At 46.4% G+C, this 19,068-nt stretch overlaps 1 protein-coding gene across 2 annotated transcripts in view; it reads right to left on the bottom strand.

Annotated features, from left to right (window-relative positions):
- The window catches only part of CAMTA1 (calmodulin binding transcription activator 1), a gene marked incomplete at both ends in the record, with an annotated part of 311,800 nt that overhangs the window by 52,323 nt on the left and 240,409 nt on the right, over window positions 1-19,068 (bottom strand). For both annotated transcript variants that reach the window (XM_082009441.1, XM_082009442.1), the window contains 2 exons: window positions 393-533; window positions 10,939-11,092. In XM_082009441.1, the coding sequence (XP_081865567.1) occupies window positions 393-533; window positions 10,939-11,092 (295 nt within the window). The remainder of the gene's footprint in view (window positions 1-392; window positions 534-10,938; window positions 11,093-19,068) is intronic.

The following is a 19,068-nucleotide window of genomic DNA, read 5'->3' as shown; positions in this document are numbered from 1 at the left end:
GTCTTATCCCAGTGACACCTTGCAATTAACCCCCTAAGCCCATTTTCTTCAGCAAAGTGGGCTGCAGGGCAAGGAGTTCAGAGGGTAAAGTCGGAAGAACATCACATTTTGAGGCTTTGGCAAAAAAAATTTGAGCATGTAGAAGAATATGTCTTTCTGAGCAGGTCATGCACAGACAGCATTTATTAGAACCTGCACATTGCAAAGTGTTGACATTTTTTCCAGAAGTTCCAGCTGCATCTTTTTATACTCTTCATGACTTCTTCTGTCACCTCGGAATTCAGCATGTCTTAATGTTTCACAATACAGCATTTTTAGCACTTCAGTACTACAAATGCTGCTCCAAGCCTACATTAAGCTGCGACCATTTTGTGCCCTCTCAAGTTGCTCACCCAAGGTACCAGTGCAGAGACAGTTGTGTGTCCGAGGCTGCGGTTTGGTCTGGTGACTATCGAGTATCTGTTGCACAAGCTGTTCCACCGAGAACCCTGAACTGCTGTTTCCATTGCTGCATGTCCACTTAATGCCATGAACTGCAAAGAGAAGAGTAAAACTTCCCATCAGAGACTTCAAAAACACACCAGAAACCATCAAAAGCCACTCTAAAAGATGACCAAAAACCCATTCCTGCTGCTTTTTTGTCAAAACTGGAAGAGACCTATAAAAAGGAACAGTAATAGTTATTGTTTCACTATTCTTTACTCTCTGGTATCCATAGGCTTCCAAATGCAATTCGTGGATTAGCTACATACAAAAGGAAAAAACCTCAGTAGAATACCTTTCTCTATTTCAGTTTGCCATTAATGGTGGCGCTCTAAGCTGAAAAATCGTAAGGGGTAAATGAATAGGCACATAACCTTCATTAAAAACCTGAAAGCAACAAAATACTTCTGTTTCGTTGAAGTAAAAGAATACAATTCCAAGGAGCATTTTGGAATCTTTTTCTGTCTAATATGAAAACAAAATTAGTTAGTTTTATAATAAAGTCAGCAGCCAAAAATACGCCAGTCTAATAGCAAATACAAATCTCTTGCCAGGTCTTCATTGTCAGATCCTGGTTGGCAGCAGTGAAGACTGACTCATTTTTTGGAGTCACTAACAGACACTGTGTGAGTTCCTCCTCAGATTTGGATAACTTTTTAGTAATTTGGGAAAGTGGACAGGAGGATGATGTTGCAGAACACGTTCCTTTTCTTGGGTACTCTCTTGGCCTGTGAGTTATTTAAATAAGAATGCTAAACCGCATGCACATAAATTATTTGAATAAAGGCTCCCTCTCAGAACTTTTTAGAGGCAGAATTTCACATAACAGCGATATTCTCAACCTGCCTTATAATGGAAATAGCATTTGTAAGATATTTTCTCCATAATAACTGACTCAAAGCATCTTCTGTCTCCTTTAACATCTGTCTAAGCAATTTATGTGTGCATATTATTCATTTATCCTTTCCGTGCACTAGAGCTCCCTTGCAGATTTTGGAAAGTGCTGGTTGGTGGCAACATCATTTCCAAGATGTCCCCATGCCTGGCAGCTCAGGCCTGAAGAGCTGCTTCGTTTCAAGGGCATCTTTGCCATACTCTAGCAAAGCAGGTTCCTTGCACATCATATTCTAAAATCCGTAACCAGAATATACCTAAATCAAAGTTAAAAGTCCCACGGACTCCAGCTTTGTAGGAATAAGCTCTAAATACACAGATCCCTGCGTGGTGAAGGTCCTCAGTGTGAGGTCATGAAATGCTGGCAACAGCGTGTCAGGCTGATAATCACTACACAGCCAGAAGTACCTGCAGACTCTTGAGCAACAAGCTATAAGCTGCTTCGTGTAAGAAGCTCAGAAGCAAATAAGGACACGTTTATGACAGCTAATGACTGTTGTCAAAGAGGCAGGATATCGTGTGACTCTCCTGTTCTCCTCTTTGCTGCTGCTTATTGAGTATGTCCTAAGCAGCCAGTGGATCATGCTCTGTGAAGCAGTTCTGTTGCTTTTTTTATCACCTGTTGCTGTGTTGCCTCATCACCCACTGACATTACTTTGCCTAACAGCATCTCATCTTGGTCTAGTGTTATATTACAGAACTTGCATTTTTATTGGCTGGGCAAGGTAACTTGCAGGAATATTGTAAATAAGGTTTACAAGTATTCTTCCTCATATCGCTATTTAAAGTGCTGCAGTTAGTTTAGTAACGAGGCCCTCTATGCTTGCCTGACAACCATGTTTATTGTTATCACACCCAACAGATTTTCCTTTCTAGTACCTTCACAATTTTGAATTTCCTCTTAACACTCAGTATCTATTATTATGTCTAAGTTTAAGTTTATATATGCTTGCCCCTTCAGTACCTCCACTCACATTCATTTTATTATTCTAGGTACATTATTCTGTCACATGGAACGTTATGCCTAAGCGATGTTCAAATAGCAGTTCTGCAGAAAATACACTGACAGCAAGATTAAAATGCAGTAATGCATTCTGAATACTTTTGGTTATACTATACGAAGTTACTGAACTGTAATTATTATTGAGAAACTTCGCATTAAGTTATTTCTGGTTACTTCAGAAATGCCTTGCTAAAAGGAGCGAGCTCACATACATGTTTCTAGGTATAGGAAGTCCTCTTCACAGCAGTATGTCAGAGTTCTCTCCCTCCTGCTGCTAAACCCCCTGGTGAGCAGCGTATTACAGGAGGCAAGTCTGGTAAGTGAATCCCCGTCTCATGGTTTGTGTATTCATGGTGATGGTTCTTAAGGCTGAATCAAGCTGTCAGGTGGAAGCTAAGAAATACCAAACAGCTTTATAGCCGGACACATATAGCACCATGCCTATTATTTTCAGGTCCTTAGTATAAGAAAGTCCCATCATGGATCTATTGCTGCTGAGGAAAGGTCCTTCTCCTCCCTTGCTCCAGCTGATCCTAAAGGGCTCTGGCTCCAACTTCTGTCCACGTGATGCTACTTTTTTTAGTATTTACACTCCCCATATGTTATGAAGGTCATAAAATAAATAGCCAGTGAAGGGTGACAGATTGCAGAAAAAGAATGTCTGGATGCTTAATGCAAATTATCCACTATCTTGGCACATCCAACATACAGATTTTCTCCCTTCCCCTTTTAAAGAAAAACTCTTGTGAGCTGGCAATTTGATAGTACTGAATACCAAATACTATCAAGATGGCTTTTACCATGTCACGCTTGGCTTCCTGACACATAATGAATCAGCAGGAAGAGAGATTTCTATAGGGAAGAAAGTGCATTATGAAAGGAAGGTTAATAAAAAGCATACACACACACTCCTCCCATTTCTTAGTAGTTCAAAAAGTGAAACCACTGTAGAACTATGTTTAAATATAGTGATAATGCAGGAACACAAAAAAAAAAAAAAGGAAAGAAGACTGAAGCTTATCAGAAATTCTGGGAAGTATTTTAATCTGGATTTCTGTTCAGACTCCTCCTGCATTTCCTTATAACTTAAAATAAAAGCTGTGAACTGCTCCAACACTTTCCTTTACAGTGATACCACAAACAGGTCTAAAAGCTGCTGCATTACAGCAGTGACATATTCCTTGCCACACACCCTCTGCACGGCGCCTGTAGCATTGAGGCAGTGGAACCGGGGAGAATTTCTGGTATTTCACTGGGTGCTTGAGGAGAAATGAGGCTGGAGGAAGGTCCACAATTCAGAGTGCTAATGCTGCTCCTAGCAGAAATGCCTTCAACCTCTTTTTGTGAGAACAGGCTCACACCTTTCTTCTCTTTCTTCCCTTGTCAAGGCAAGACAATAAAAATGACCTTCCAGTATTGGCCCAGCATCCCCTGGTTCATTAGCACTGTCAAGACTTTGTCTGACCATCATGAGCAACGAAATGAAAAATTATCTAGATTACCAGTAAGAAGGCAGCTCAGAAGCCGAAGGAAACTTATGACACAGAAAAATAAGATTATCCACGTTTCTTACAATGCCCTGGCTATTTCTGCCTTCTGCTGCTGGTACTCAGTCCTCCACAATTACCAGGTCTGCAGTCCTTCAGTCTTGCAGGTATCTGCCTCCTCCCATCCCCTCAAGCCTACCTTGCTGTCTCACCTTCACTCTAAACTGAACACCATCAATGGCTAAGACCCTAGCCATTTCCCTCTTTGTGGTTTCCTCCACCCTAAGCAAAATTTGTCCCTAAAATACCTTCCCACATTTAGATCTGATCATCTCACCCTTTCCAAATGCTCTTAGACATTCCTCTCTGCCACTTCATCCACTTCACACTTCCTGTTTCTATTCCAAAGCTCTTGCTCTTCTGTATCCTGTACAAACAACACAGCTTACGCACATACGTACGCTACATAATGAAGTCATGCTCTATACCCTACACGTGCTGCTCCTTTGCCCCATTTTGACAGGTAAGGGCCAGTCTTTTGGTTTTTTGAGTAACAACGATGACATCTCCCACACAAAACAGGTAAGTTGTATAGACTGACAGAGTTGGAATATTTAGAATAATCAAGGTCAGGTTTCTGCTTGCTTCTGCCTCTTGATCTATCTCGGACAGCCTGCTGCAAATCCTTGCGTCAAGAGTCCTGCCCTCAGCAGCTACTGACCTACACAAAACACTTCAAAAATTCTACATACGCTGGCCATAGCACGGGCGGGTCCTTTGTCCTACCGCCCTGCTGATGGGAACAAAAGCCTGCCTTGCTTCCTACATCCTGCTCCACCAACTGTTGACACCAGGAGGCTGTTTCCATGGCAATGGTCAATTGGAAATGGCAGCCTTGTCCCTTCGATTTTTGCTGCGCTGCTATTGACAGAAGGCCTTGCTCCTATTTCTCGGTTTGGCTAGAGGAGATTTCCATTAGATTTATCCTTTCATATGCAGACGCCCCCACACAATTCAGCTTTGATTTTCCAGCCCTCGGCTTCCACTCATTATTGGTTACGAAGGAAAGACTTCCTGAGCCTCGCTGCCGGGGGTGCAAGCGGAGGAAGATCACCTTACACATTCGCCATTTCTTCACGACACCTCCTGAATTTTAATGTCTTTGTGAGGACTTGTACAGACGCTTCACTCTTAGCCGTTCTTTAAGCCTTTCTTCCAAAGTGAGACCTTTCCTTGAAGGTTTGCTCAGATGCAACCGCATCCTTCACAGCAAGTGGGAAGCGCATATGGTTCAATTACCCTCAGAGAGGGCCAGTGGAACACAGCTCTTCTTGAAGCTGCTTGGAGTGACACCTCTGTGACTTTTATTTACAGCTAAAGCAATTTTTACTTACAGACACCTGAAGTTCAAGGCTGCTCACACATGAAAGCGCAGTGCCACAGCTAACTCTCTCAAACCCTTCTCCTAAGCCATCTACACGGTACTCACCTATAATAAAAAGCAGATCACGCTAGGAGCTCTTGCCTTTGACGATGTTAAGCAGGACAAAGCTGCTACTGCTGGGCCGGTGCCTTCCGCAAGACTCGAAATTTCCAATGCGATTGGCCAAGTTCCGGAATTGTGCATAAAAGCGCGGCGGTGCCGTATTTCGGTGGAGTTAGTACCGACAGCTCGACGGAGCCGACGGTCCCACGCCTCGGGCAGCTCGGAGGAAGCGGGCCCTGCTGCGGCTCCTCGCCCGCGCGCGCCCGCCCGCTGCCCCCACGCCGGCTGCCCGGCAGCGAGCTCCGCCCGCCCGCCCGCGCCTCGCGGGCTCCGCCGCCCTGCCGGGAACGGCGCCCGGCCGCCAGGTGGCGCCAGCGGATAAGGAACGGGCGCGCGCGGCCCCGCGCGGCAGGGGCGCAAGGAGGCCGCGCACCGGGCTCCCGCCGGGCGGGTTTGTGTGGTGTTTGTGTAGGGTTTTCCAGCCCCCCCCCCCAAAAAACTTGCTGGGCGATTTTTGGGGAAAAAAAGTCCCTCATGAGCACGGCACAGGAGGGAGTCCAGCTCTTCCGCTGGGCTGCCAGCAGCACCACCCCGCACACGTCTTTCGACCACCCAACCAGACCTATGGTGAACCCGGGGAGCGTGGAGACACCTGAACCACACAGTTACTATTATTTTTTAACATCGGGGTGGAATTGCCAGGAAAAGAGGACCGCCACCTCAGCAGATGCTCTAGTATTGAGTCTGAGAGTCACTACAGCTGAATGGTAAGAGGGGAGATAAAATACTAAGGAAGAATGGAAAATAAAGGCTGGTGCAGCCGTGGCAACCTCAGAGAGGTTCTACAACTGCTGCACCTGGTTTAATATCCAGCTTTTAGGGGGACAGGAAACTCTTTGGTTTAGCTTTCCTCAAGTTAAATGGCCATTACTGCTAACAGTCTGGTTCATACTGGATTACCATCAACACTCGCTTCAGCTGGCGGAGTTCTTTCACCGCCACATCTCCAAACGGCCGTTGAAAGACGCCCAAAGCACCCAGTGAAAAACGGTTGCTGACTTTGCTCTTTTGGCAAAGTGGAACTTTCTACAGTGGGTAAAACTCACCTGCAGGGAAACCACATTTCCTGAGGAGCGGCCCATATAGGCATGGGAACAAGCTCCTCTGGGCACAGAGGCCACCATAGATCCAAGAGGTAGAGGAAAGGTGCAATTCTTGCATGTGACCCACATTTAGGGCAGTGCACTTAGAATTGTAGAATCATTAAGGTTGGAAAAGACCTTTAAGATCATCAAGTCCAAATGTCAACCCAGCCTCACCATGCTCCACTTGCAGCAACAAAGGGGTTAAGAGATGCATCACGGTGAGAACATGAGAAATCGAGCAGATGGCTGATACTGGCTATGCAGCCGATGTGATCGGGAGGTATTCAAAGTCCGAGGGGCTATCTAACACCTACTATTGTATTCCCTTGTTAATAAAAGTCCGCAGCCAACTATAGTAACATGTAAGTACTATTCCAGCAAAACTGGAATCCAGCAAAACATTACTAAACCCAAACTCTTTTAAAGATTCTAAGTCACTTTTTACATGGAGGTCTGCTGGAACTAAGCTGACAAGCTTCCATTTCCACTGAGGGTCACTTTGTAGCTCTAACAAACTGCTTGGGGTATGGTAGAAGTCACCCCATGTAGCACTTTTGTACAACCGATCTTTCAAGATTAACTATAAAAAAACCCCTTTAAACACAATACTGAAACTGAATATAAATTTAAGTCCAGATCAAAATACCCAACAGCTCAATTCTTCAAACCATATTAATGCTGATTACTGCTACTGAAACTTCATTCTGGGCTACAAGTGTTTAATGCCCTCTCCAGTCATGACAACACATGGGTGCAGTCTCAGGTCACCTCCAAGAGCCCCAGATCATTTCACTTATGCAGACAGAGGAGAGAGAATTGGTGACTCCTGGAAGAGGCAAGAGCTGCCTATGCCCAAACATATTAAGTCTGATGGGTGCCACACAAACTCCCCAGTTTCCCCAGCTGTGGCTGCATACCGGCGGCATGAGCAGAAGCAATCAGTTTCCAGGCAGCAGAGGAATGAAACAAGCTTTTTTCCAAAAGAAAGATAGCTCTTAATTATAGCGGACCTGAAACAAGGATTGCAACGCAGCACCAGCTGTGAGCTTGTAACTCATACTTTGCCAGCTGAGGGATGAGAAAGCCAAAAGGGGATGAGTTGGAGAAACCCCCAACATGAGCTGGCCCACAATTTGCTGATCATATGGAGTTTATATACAGAATTCTGCTGTGCTGGATTCTGCCACTGCATTTTGCTTTTACCACCAGATGCCTCTAAGGACATCTGCTAATCTGTTCAGAGAAATCTCAAAGCAAGACTACAATGGGGCACAAGAGGGGGTAAAAACTGAAAGCAACACCAAGTTGAGGCCCATTCTTCATACCAGTCATCCTGAAATGACTTAGAGGTGACTCAGCCAACCTTCCTGCAGAACTTTTATGTATTATCGCTATTCATTTTGTGATATTCATTTCTCATTCGTTGGAGATGTTGAAAAAAACCCCATTTTCAGAGCATCTGCAGTAAGTATTTACCTTTCAAGGATGGGTTCTCTTCAGTCTCTTAATTAGTGCACAGAGCAGCAACGTTAGAACAAGTTAATAGTGTTTCCATAAAACTCTCAGAACTGTATGGCCGCTCCAAAAAGGTATTTTTTTTTAATCCATAACCACCAGTGCAAGCACAGTCACAGCATTAGGAAAAGACACCTCTAAAGCCAGTCAAGAAGCTCTGGGTTTGCAGAGATCTTCAAGACCAGGACAAGAAGAGGCACCTCTCAGCAGCCCAGACCTCAGCACACTGCTCCACTCATGGAGGTGATGCAGTGTGGTACCAGGAGCCTGTGCTTGTCCCAGATGCCTGCTGCATCAATCACAGAATCTTGGGGTTGGAAGGGACATTTAAAGGCCATCTAACCCAACCCCCTGCAGTGAGCAGGGACATCTTCAACCAGATCAGGTTGCTCAGAGCCCCGTCCAACCTGACCTAGAATGTTTCCAGGGATGGGGCATCGACCACCTCTCTGGACAACCTGGGCCAGGGTTTTACCACCTTTTACCACCCTCGTTGTGAAAAATGTCTTCCTTATATCTAGTCTAAGTCCAGCCTCTGTTAGTTTAAAACCGTTACCCCTTGTCCTATCGCTACAGGTCCTGCTAAAAAGTCTGAACACTTGCTGAAGCCTGGACTGACTTTGTGATGATGCAGCAGGGAAGGAAGAGAGAGCCGAGTGAATTATGGATTCAAGAAACGTGAGCATCCTCCAGGCTCATCCCAGTCAGGGTCTCTCTGCATTTCAGGAAAAACAGTTTGATGTATTTGTCTGGCTTGGACTCTCAGACCGATGCCTCTCTCCCTGCCAGCCATCTGCCACATCACTTTTAGTTCTCCAGGCACACACAGCCAAGAGAACATGCTCCCAGCCTTTGACTGCCACACCACTGACTCTCTATCCTCCATTCCGATATAAAAAGCTTTAATACCTGACAGGTCAAAAGCTTTACTAACTGACTGCAGGTCCAGGCTGAGTAGGCCTTGAACAAACAGCCCTTGTTCTCAACAAGTCAAGAACTGGACGCTGCCACTAGCCTCTGACCAGGAAGAGGCATTTTCCCCAAAGGTAGCATCAGCTTCTCCTTCTAATTCTGAACGGCATCAATGGTCTGGAACAGGAGGCAAAAGCCTCCCTGCAGGTACAGCATTTGGCCTCAGACCTCCATGCACACCCTGGCTGCATCATCACTAACTTGTCTTAAACATGAAATTCTTATGAAAAATAGCAACCAAGAAAACGAAAGGATTGACAAAAACCTCACAGAGCTTCCAGGTCCAGAGGAACAAAACTAGATGAACTGCAACATGGAACAGGTGAAAGGGTGAGACTGTCACTTCACCAGCGACACCACGCACAATGCTTTCATTAAGTCATTGACAAATCTGCTTTAGGGCAGAAAAATTTGGAAATGTCAGGCAATCAAACTGCGAAGTCTGTGAAAGAATGTGATTAACGCAAAAATGTAATGCAACTAATGTGCTTGGCTCCAGAATTTCATGGCACACCCAATACTAGAACCAAATCTGATGGCTTCTTGGCAAGCAGTGCCCCTCTGTGTTCACCAAACACGGTTATCCCTGTCCTCTTTGTTTTCTAGGTCTGATCAGAATCTAAAGCTTTTATTTTAGCTATGTTTCTAAGGATGCTTCTTCCAGGATATGTACCCATAAACAGAGACATGTGTACACATATATACTCTGAATAATTGTGCAGAATTTCACTCTTCCCTCCTGAGACACAAAAGAACAAAGTGTTATTAAATTTACGGCGAGTTCATTGTAGTTTTCACATAATTTTCTTGATGCACTGCAGATTTTTTAGCAGGCTGCCACCTCCTCTCCTGCTTAATGTTAAGGTGCCTGTCCAGTCTCAGCCACACCTTCAACATCTTAGATTTCTGTCTAAGATTATCGGTCCCAGGGGCAATAGTCTGTTTAGCAAATGTGTCTTTTTCTCTCTTCTCTTCTGCTTGTCTTCTGCCCTCCAACTTGGCGTGGAAAAAGAATACATGGGCCTGCAGAACTCCGGCTGCAACAAAGGAGCGGTGCCAATTCAGATTACTAATGTTGCAGTCAGCGTGAGATTGATCTTTCACTGATGGTCGAGACGCATCAGAACGTACTTCATGGCTGTGACCTCTAACTACAGAAAGCCAGATATGACACCAGCATCTGACTGGGGGTAGGGGTGAGGGAGAAAAGCAGACCTGGTATTTGTTGACTCAGATGCAAGCACCTAGATTTGGAGTTGTGGTTCCCACAGTTAGTTTCCTCTTGCTTACAGACCCGTGTTATGCCCAAACTTCCTTTCATTGCAAAAAGATGTTTGTGGAACATTGGAACATATTCTCTGGAGGAAGATGTACAATATAACTGTGATGTGAAAGAAAACAGGGTGGATGCAGAGAACTCCAGAGAGCTGCCCGTTTCCAGAGCAAGCTTCCCCATCATCCTGCACATCTCAGCAGCCTTCTCTTTAGGCTGGAAAGTTTAGAACAGTAGTAAATGATACCCACGCTGAAACAGTCGGCTCCACAGAGTCCATAGGTAAAGAGCAGCAACACATTCTGCTCTGGCACTGAGCCACATGAACACGGAGTGCCCTTGGGGGAAACCTACCTGCCAATGTGGCAAAGGCTTTTTGCAACAGAGTAGGTGCCTACAAATGGTGCATGAAAATGCAAGACCACAGGTACAATTTTTTTCCCAGTGTGTGGAGGGGACTTTTTTTGGAATATGACCTTTTTGGAGGCAGCTGGGGCAGCTCTCACACTACACATCCCAGAAGTGTTGAATATTGGGAAGAAAGAAAGTGCATGCAGATGCAAGTTGAGTTTGACAGTGACAAATGACTCCTTCGTGGGAAAGGCTGGTAGCAGTAAGACATTGTACTCTAAATTAACCCTTTGTAAAGCAAAAGAGCAGAAAAGCCTCCAGGTACTCACACATCGGCTTGAGCTGTCCAATGAGTTCCTCTTTTGTCCACTTTGCCCATTCCTTCTTGTCTGTGTTTATTGAGCACAAGATGGGGCCACACGGTTTCCCGCAGTCCTCGATGGCAGGGACGTTCAGGTAGTGCACCAACACGATGTCTGGATTCTGCGGGGAGAGCAGACCAAAAGTTACATCGTTGTGCCCCTCCCCCCATTCAGGGCTCTCTGCATTTGCCTTCCTAATTAAAACTACAACAGAAAGCATCATAATTAGATGCCAGTATGTACCAGATTTCCCCGAGATCAGAGCTGCTCTTTAAAAGAGGTGGCAAAAGACAACACACAACAGAGCTCGCACGCAGCTTCCCCCACCCCTCGAGTGCCCTTTGCTTGCAACTCTCCTGCTTCCCTTGTGTCCTCAGGGTGAATCTTTTTTTCCAACCCATACAACACCAAATACTTGCAAGAGTCCTGCAAACAGCAGTCACGACAAACACCAGGTAATTTGCTTTAAGGGGCCTGTGATCTGGTTGATCCAACACTTCAATTAGTTCCGGTCCACATCGGGGTATTTCAAATACATGGAAATTCACCCGAGAACATCAGTAACGGCCACGCTTTCTGCACGGCAGCAGGAAGAGGGAGGGAAGAGCAAAGGAGGCTCACAAACAGTATTACAGGGTGCCCCAAGAACAGGCTCTTGTCAGACAAGCCCAAAATTTCTTGTCTTTTGAAGATCTTGCAGCTTTACGATGAAAACAGTGAGCAGCAGAAAGTCGGGACTGGAAGAGACTGTGTCCTTTGCAGAACTGCTGCAGAACAACCGCAAGGCGCTCGCTCCTGCAGGGCCGTTTAACGCACCCCTCTCCCCCCGTGCACCTTCTCACTCAGGCTGAGAGAGGGGATGCAACACCGCCTTGACGCACTGCAGCGCCGTCCCACTGACACAGGCGTTTCAAGCAGGGAGCTGAGCAGCGTGTTACCACCCTGTGAGTAAATGAATCATCTTAACAGCAGCAACAGAAACAACTCCGCTAGTTTCCCAACAGCATCCCAGGGAGATTGTACAATAGATAATAACAAGACTGAGAAGCTGATTTCTTTCCCTTAAGTCATTTACTCCTAAGTTCACAAACTTTAATGACTGCTTTGGAATTATTTATAAAAATAAATAGGATAATGGTGTAATTAAAACTCTAATGTTTCATTAGTGCTGCTAGAGCCCTGTTCGGAGTGGGAGAGGGGACGCAAGCCACCATTCGTTTGCAAAGGCTGTGCTAATGGGAGCACACACTTACGAAACCCGCAGAGCACTGGAGCGGTATGTGGGCCCGCACCATGGAAAGCCCAGCAGAAAGAAAACTTCTGACGGGCAAAACACAGCACCGAGGCCAGGCGTGGTGCGCTGGGCAGCTGCACCTGCAGCCAGCCCAGGGCCCGAGCAAGGCAGCGCTCGGCGCTGCCGGGTGCGGGGGTGACCGTGTGCCCTGCACGCGGGGAGCACCCTGGACATCCCCGAGATAAGGGGGCAGCTAGTTGCATCTCCCAGCTCCCCAAAGCTGGCCAAGACAGTGCTGGCAGCTGAAAGGCCACCCCTTCACGTGGTGACCACGTACAGCAGCATGGCATGCACAGCAGCCCCACAGAGCCCTCCCTCCCTCTGCATCCCCTCGCATGCTGGTACCCAGCAGGGCTCCAGCCACCAGATGCGTCCCTGTCTGGAAGAGAGGCTCTCTTTAGAAGTTAAGAAGACAGGCAAGCAGAAACTTGCATTTCCCCCTCCCCCCGACATTGATGAAAACTGCAAGCAAGGGATTTTTCAGTGAAGGTTCTGCTAGATTGCAGTAACACCGGCCGCAAGAACTTGGTAAAGAGTTGCATCGCACAGGGAAGAGGCAAGGTAACCTAGTCAGAAACTGCTAACAACTTATTTCAGAGCAGTTTTGGAAGTGCTAAAGCAAAGAAAACCATTGGCTCTTCTGTTCCCAAGGTTCTCCTGGAGACAAACAATTGGACCTTTCATGTTTGATTTTTGCATGTTGAAAATCTTCCGTTTCACAGGGCACATCTGCCCTAGACAAGACAGCCAGAGAAGGCCACATTAAAACACCATATCCTCTCTTGCCAAGCTGTCACCACACAAGACGGAGCCAGGTTTTCTTTTCAGCCTTCCTGTTTTACCCTTTAAAGGCGATGGAGGTGACAGCCAGGGCTCCCGGGGAATTAACAGGGTGGCTGAGCCGCTTCCAACACAAGCGGATGGCGCCGCTCAGGACTAGGGAGGCGATGAAGGGCAGGTCTGAAACGCTCCGGTCCTCATGCATAATTCAGAAAAGGTGCAGATGATAAAAATTACTACCTATACACCCAAATAGTCTCCATCAGCTAATTTAATGTAATTAGCGATTTAGATTATGAAGTAAAGAGTAATATGCTTCAGAGATTTTGCGTAAAGACACCTCTTAGCTCTCAGAGAAGTTTCAAAGAAGAGGGCAAGGACACGCTGCTGCCACGGCGCTGGCCGACTCGGCAGTTCTATAGACGCTTCTCCCTTTGTTTCAGATAAACTGTATTCTTCAGAGCCTGATAGTGCCTGTTTGTCACCAGGCAAGTCAGGACAACAGGGCTTCCTGGCTTCATTGCTGCAAGAAGCAAGTGGACCTCAGCAGTGGGCTGGCACTTTTTATATATGAAATATATAGTATCATATATTATACTTTTGATATATAAAAGCATAAAATAAACACAAAACCAACAGGTTTGTTTGTAGGTCTACATCTAAAAGTTGACCCCAGATTGGCAAGCCTCATGAATGCCAAATCTACCTCGTAAACTGAAACAAATTTTGACACAAATTAAAAGAATACTCACTCTCTCTTTGTGGAGACCTACCAGCAGGACAAGAGAGATGTGAAAGACTAAAAAAAGAATTACAAACGTAGCTTCCAGGCGGGAAACATGCCGGGAGAGCGGACATGCCATGGCAGAAGGCCCTCCCCCGGGTGGCAGGGAGGTCCTACGGGGAGCCCTGGACTGGGCTGCGGACAGCTCTGGCATCGTGCCTGGCGGAAAGCCGCCGTGATTCCAATGCCCAGAGCCTGTGCAGAGCTGCTCTGCTTCCCGCGCATCCGCGTCAGAGTTGCTGCCATCTGTCCCTGACCGGGCCAAGGCTCCTCGGCATGCTGCACCAGAGGCATCCAGTCCACCTCCTCAGCACAGTCGTCTTAGGGTGGTGGAGGAATGCGTTCCAGTGCCCCCAGCGCTGTAGGGTAAGCAGGAGACAGCGCAAGAAGTGGTTAAGAAAAAAAAAACAAAACACAAAACCCCACACAAAAAAGCTGTTGGTTTTGATAAAGAAAAATGCAGCTGCAGCATCTGTCCGACTCTTGTTTGCAGCTTCATCGGCACTAAGTGGTCAATAAATCAGACTGGCACGGCGTTACGTTTCTTCCATGGCTTAACCATTAATCTAGTGCCAATTCTCATGAAAAATGAAGGAGAAAAACTATGCGATAGCGAAAGTGTATACATTATCCAGAAAGTAATAATAGCACGTAATGGTGCTGCAGACCTCCCTCCCAGCATGACTGCTGGAGCAGCGATGCAGCCTCCCTCTGCTACCCACTACATGCTATTTAAATTAACCAAGTAAATCAGCTATTGTTTGTTCCACCAGCTCACTCCATGTTTATATTTTTCACATTAGCAGAAACACAAAGCTGAAACAAGCTGGGCTGCTCCAGCTCCCCAACTTCAGCAGGCAGGGAGGGCAGAAATGCAAAGAAAAGCACGGTCAGCCAGCTCGGACGAAGGAATGGCAGGTACCACCACCACTCCAAGCTGGCAGAGCTGTGAGGGAAACCATCCTCTCATTTCAGCAACCGCCTTCTGCTTGCTCGTTACTGCCCAAAGTCAGTCCCCCATGCAAGAGGAGCTCTCCCTTCTTAGGCAGGGCAGAATAATCACAAAAAAACCCCCCTCTCCCTTCTCGCTGTCCCCATCCCAAAGAATGGTTTTTGTTTTGTTTTTTTTTAACGCAAAAACCAAAAGCCATTTCTGGCCATCTTTCAGCTGCTCAGCAATGGCAATCAGCTCAAGGCTAAATCTCACTAGCAGGGGCTTCCAAATCACCGATGACCACAGCTGACAATATTTTATTTGGAAAAATACCTCTGAGCTGCAAGTTTTGCATTTGTAGTCCCCGCTGGAAGGATGAAAGGAAATAAATCATCCTCAGGGATGATAAGCATTGGCGAATTTAATCCCAGCCACCCTGCAAGGAAATTACCCCCAAATACAACCCTGGGCCCCAGGAGCAATAGCCATTAGCTCCGCTGCTCTGTGCAGCCCGTCGCCCCAGCTTGTACTGGATACCCGTGTTATTTCCGTTATGTTGAACTGTCGAACAAAGTACTATGCATTATTAAAAACATGGAAGGTGAAACTAGCCTTTTCCAGCCCTAATGGCTAAACCACAAAACAAGGGGGCAGAAGGAGCAGAGGAGCATAGCAGGCGGATGCAGAGGCGGCTCCCGTGCCCTCTCCCTCCCCTTTCACCCCCAAAGTTATAAAAGGGTTTTTTCTTTTCTGACAGCTATTTATTCATGAGGTTTACTTGGTATTCCTCAAACCATCCAAAAGGTTGAAAAGGAATCTCAGCTTCCTGGGAATATAATTAACATCTATCACTGTGGGGTGACTGGATTAATACATCTAAGAGATTACCACCCAGAAAAAGAGAATACAGAAATGTTTCCATAGTTTTGAGAGGCTGCTGTGATGCTTCAGCACCCACTGGTAACTCGAGACAGGTACCAGGAATGTCCGGGTATCATCTATATGTGATCTAAAAACAAACCAAGGAATAAAACCTGATGATAGACGCTGCTATCAATAGTAGAAGAGTCTACCTGGCAGGTTCCCCCTATATTCTTAGTGGTTTGAGAGCAGGGCCTGAGATACCTGAAGTACAATGCACAAATACGCAACACAAATAATGGGATTTTTTTTTTTTCCCCCTTTCCAGAGACTAAATGCTAGCTTTGGACAATATTACTGGTTTGAATCCCAGCAATTTCTTTATCCTTGAACTAATTTCTAATTGAGGTCATACTACAGAAGGCAACCTGGCAGCTGACGTGTTAGAATGTATTCATCTTTCACAGTAACAGTGAAAACCAAAGAAATCGTACATTGGACTTTAAATACACAAGCCATTGCCTTAAGTCATCTTGAGCTGGGCATGCTTAATTAGGGAGAACATGACAATTAGCAGACACATAGCACAGCCCCGGCACCCGAGAGTTGAAGCACCGGAGCACCTGGAAGAAAGGGGGACCCCAGAGCCAGATGCAAGAGCAGAACTTGTGCTGCAGAGTTTTTTGCTGGGAAATCCATTTTAGCCCGTGCAGCTCTTTGAATTAACCTTATACCTTGTGCCTCCAGCTGCATGAAAGAGCCAATGGAACTTGCATCCCTTCAAAAGCTTCCTGAGGAGGAGAAGACACCTGGGGTCAGCCAGGCAGAGACATATAGACATGCACATATGGTTTTAAACCTGGTTAAATCAGCATCCTGACATGCACCAGCTCAGGAGCAGTTGCTAAATGTCCTCATCCTTGTGTGGGCACAAGAGTGGCAGGTCCCTTCCAGGGCGGTGGCTGTCCCCTTCCCCGCTACTATCGCTGCATCCTGGCCATGCCTAGAACCACAGGATTTACACCCTATGGATACCACAGGTGTCCTCAAAGGTCAGCCAGCCCACAGCTCCAAAACAGAGTAATTTTCCCAGTTTTTCAGCCCAAAGCCTTTTGAGGTTCTTTTTGTTTATTTAAATTCACTAATTTTTGAGACAGGAGACTGGCAACAGGCTGATACGGCTCCACCTACTGCAAACAAGGGAGCGACAAATCATGAAGGGCTCATAATGCTAAAAAATGATTTAGACCCTCATGTAATTATAATAGAGATTTCCTGCAATTGTTTCAAAGGGAATTGAAATTTAGTAGAGTTGTATTCTGTGTAATGTGCTCCCCAGTTCCTCTTCAATACCTTGATAAGGGAAGATAAAGTGTAATCAGGAAAGAAATTGCACTCTGTTCTACATTTCATGTCTCAAAAGAATGACTAGGAGGTACAGAGCCACCACAGGGCAGGGTCTGGAGTAGAAAAATACAGGTTTTCCTTTTGTTATTTTCTTTTTTAATCCTTCTTTAGTTTCTTCCTCCTCTGACTGCTCCTGGCATCCCCTGATAACCTGCCTGTTTCTCCCAAGAACAAACCATGCCCGTCCCATCCCTACTACGCCAGTGACACAGGCATGTTCCCATTGCTCCTCAGGAGCGCTGCTTTCGGGTCCCCAAGAGCCAGCCTGCAGAGAGCATCCTTGGCCGAAACACTGATTTGTCCTCCACATGCTGGCAGCGACACCCAAATACAAACAGGAGCGAGAGCCCCATCCTAAGCACCTTCTCCTTGAGCCTTGTGGAAGCATCACCAGCAGATCTCCAGCAGAGCTGAACACAATGTCGGGAGACGGCGGTAAGGGAGCGGAAGCTGTCCTGAAGTCTTTTTCTCCCCCTCAAAAGAAAGGTCCAGGGTGGTGTTCAGGATTTACCAGTATGAGTGGTTTGGTTTGAATTGCCCCAAGACAATCCCAGAAACCAGGAGAGTCCTGTCCAGGAAAAAGTCAGGAGATCTCCGAATAAGCTTTTCTTTGTAGGTGAGCCCAGCAGCAATCCCGTGGGGTTATGAACAGCACATGGATCAGCCTGGTCATCATCAGGCACCATTGCAATAGTGCAAGCAGCAAAGCAAGAGTTTTAATATAGAAAAAATACCAAATACTTACTAATACATCATCAAATGTGATATATTTGAAGGTATTTTATATACCACTCAATACTACCTCTCAATACCCCTGGGGATCCTGTTTAATATGCATTTTGAAAGACACAGAAAAATACAGTGCTGTAATTTCTGGCCTCCAAATTTCCAAAAAGAAATTGATTTCCAAAAAGAAACTCTGAAGAGTTGCTTATTATCTTTCAGAGCAATGCCTCTTCTGCTATTGTAAGATATAACAGAAGGACAGTACCGCACAACTAGAAGCATGTGGCAAAATAAAACAAAAAGCACTTCTTTTTTCTCATGCAGGTATTCTTCTGGACAATGGAAATTTCTTTTCATCTGTGTCACTGCTCCCAGCTGGAAGCTTTAACTTACACAGGCAGCTGACAGGGAACAAGATAATTCAGCCATGAGCTCGGACTGTTGCTTATCTAGAAACACCCAGTGGAGCTGGTGGTGCTGGTGCAGAAGTCCCATGTCCGGGCGCAGCAGGGAAGTCTCCTGGCCTGATGATTGCTCTGGAGCAACGAACCCAGCAGAGGCCACGAGAGCGTTCGCCTGGGAAGGGCTGAGGAGACTCGAGCCTTCGGCACGCAGACGCTCACAGCGTTGGCAGGACCTGCATGGAGGCACCAAGCAGCGCACACCCCCCTGCTGCGCCTGCCACCACAGCACGGCTCAGCTCCAGCCCGCGAAGCGCCTTCCTGGAGAGCGGCGGCGCGCTCCAGACTTCAAACCACAGAGCAAGGCAGAGGAGCTGAAGGAGCAAAAGCTGCTCTTGCCCCTTTCAAAACCATGGCTTTTACTGTTTTCCACTCAGTCCTTTACAACTGTACATCTGGATTCGTGAAAGGGCAGCCGAGACATCAACAGCCATTGAACGGGCATTCACAGGAGGTGCCTGTGCAGCTGTGTGAGCGAGTTTAATAGCCTTCTAAGGCGATGCCATTGCTCACGTACAAACACGAAACCACGAAAAAAAGCACGCAGAGAGAACTTACAGATAGCAGCTTGCCCTACTCAGCTTGCTTAGGGATATTCTTAACACGCACCCCGCTCATGAAAACCACATCATAGCAGCAACGGATCCATTTAACCCAGCCGCTGCATCTAGTATCAACTGCCTTTTGAGGGAGACAAATTTGCCATGGAAATCGTCAAAGCATCTCCTCCTCCTTTCTGCCACTTGCTCTCTCCAGCTGTCCAAGGTTTTGCAAAAGCCTTGGGGATCTCCAAAGAATAGCCCCCAGGGCAAAGCAAAGGCTTCCTTGGGCTTGAATTCCTATGAGGTAC

Source organism: Phaethon aethereus (genome assembly GCF_964289735.1).
Source record: "Phaethon aethereus genome assembly, chromosome: 21".
In the NCBI taxonomy this organism is placed as follows: Eukaryota; Metazoa; Chordata; class Aves; order Phaethontiformes; family Phaethontidae; genus Phaethon; species Phaethon aethereus.
This window is presented reverse-complemented; position numbering and strand designations above follow the sequence as displayed.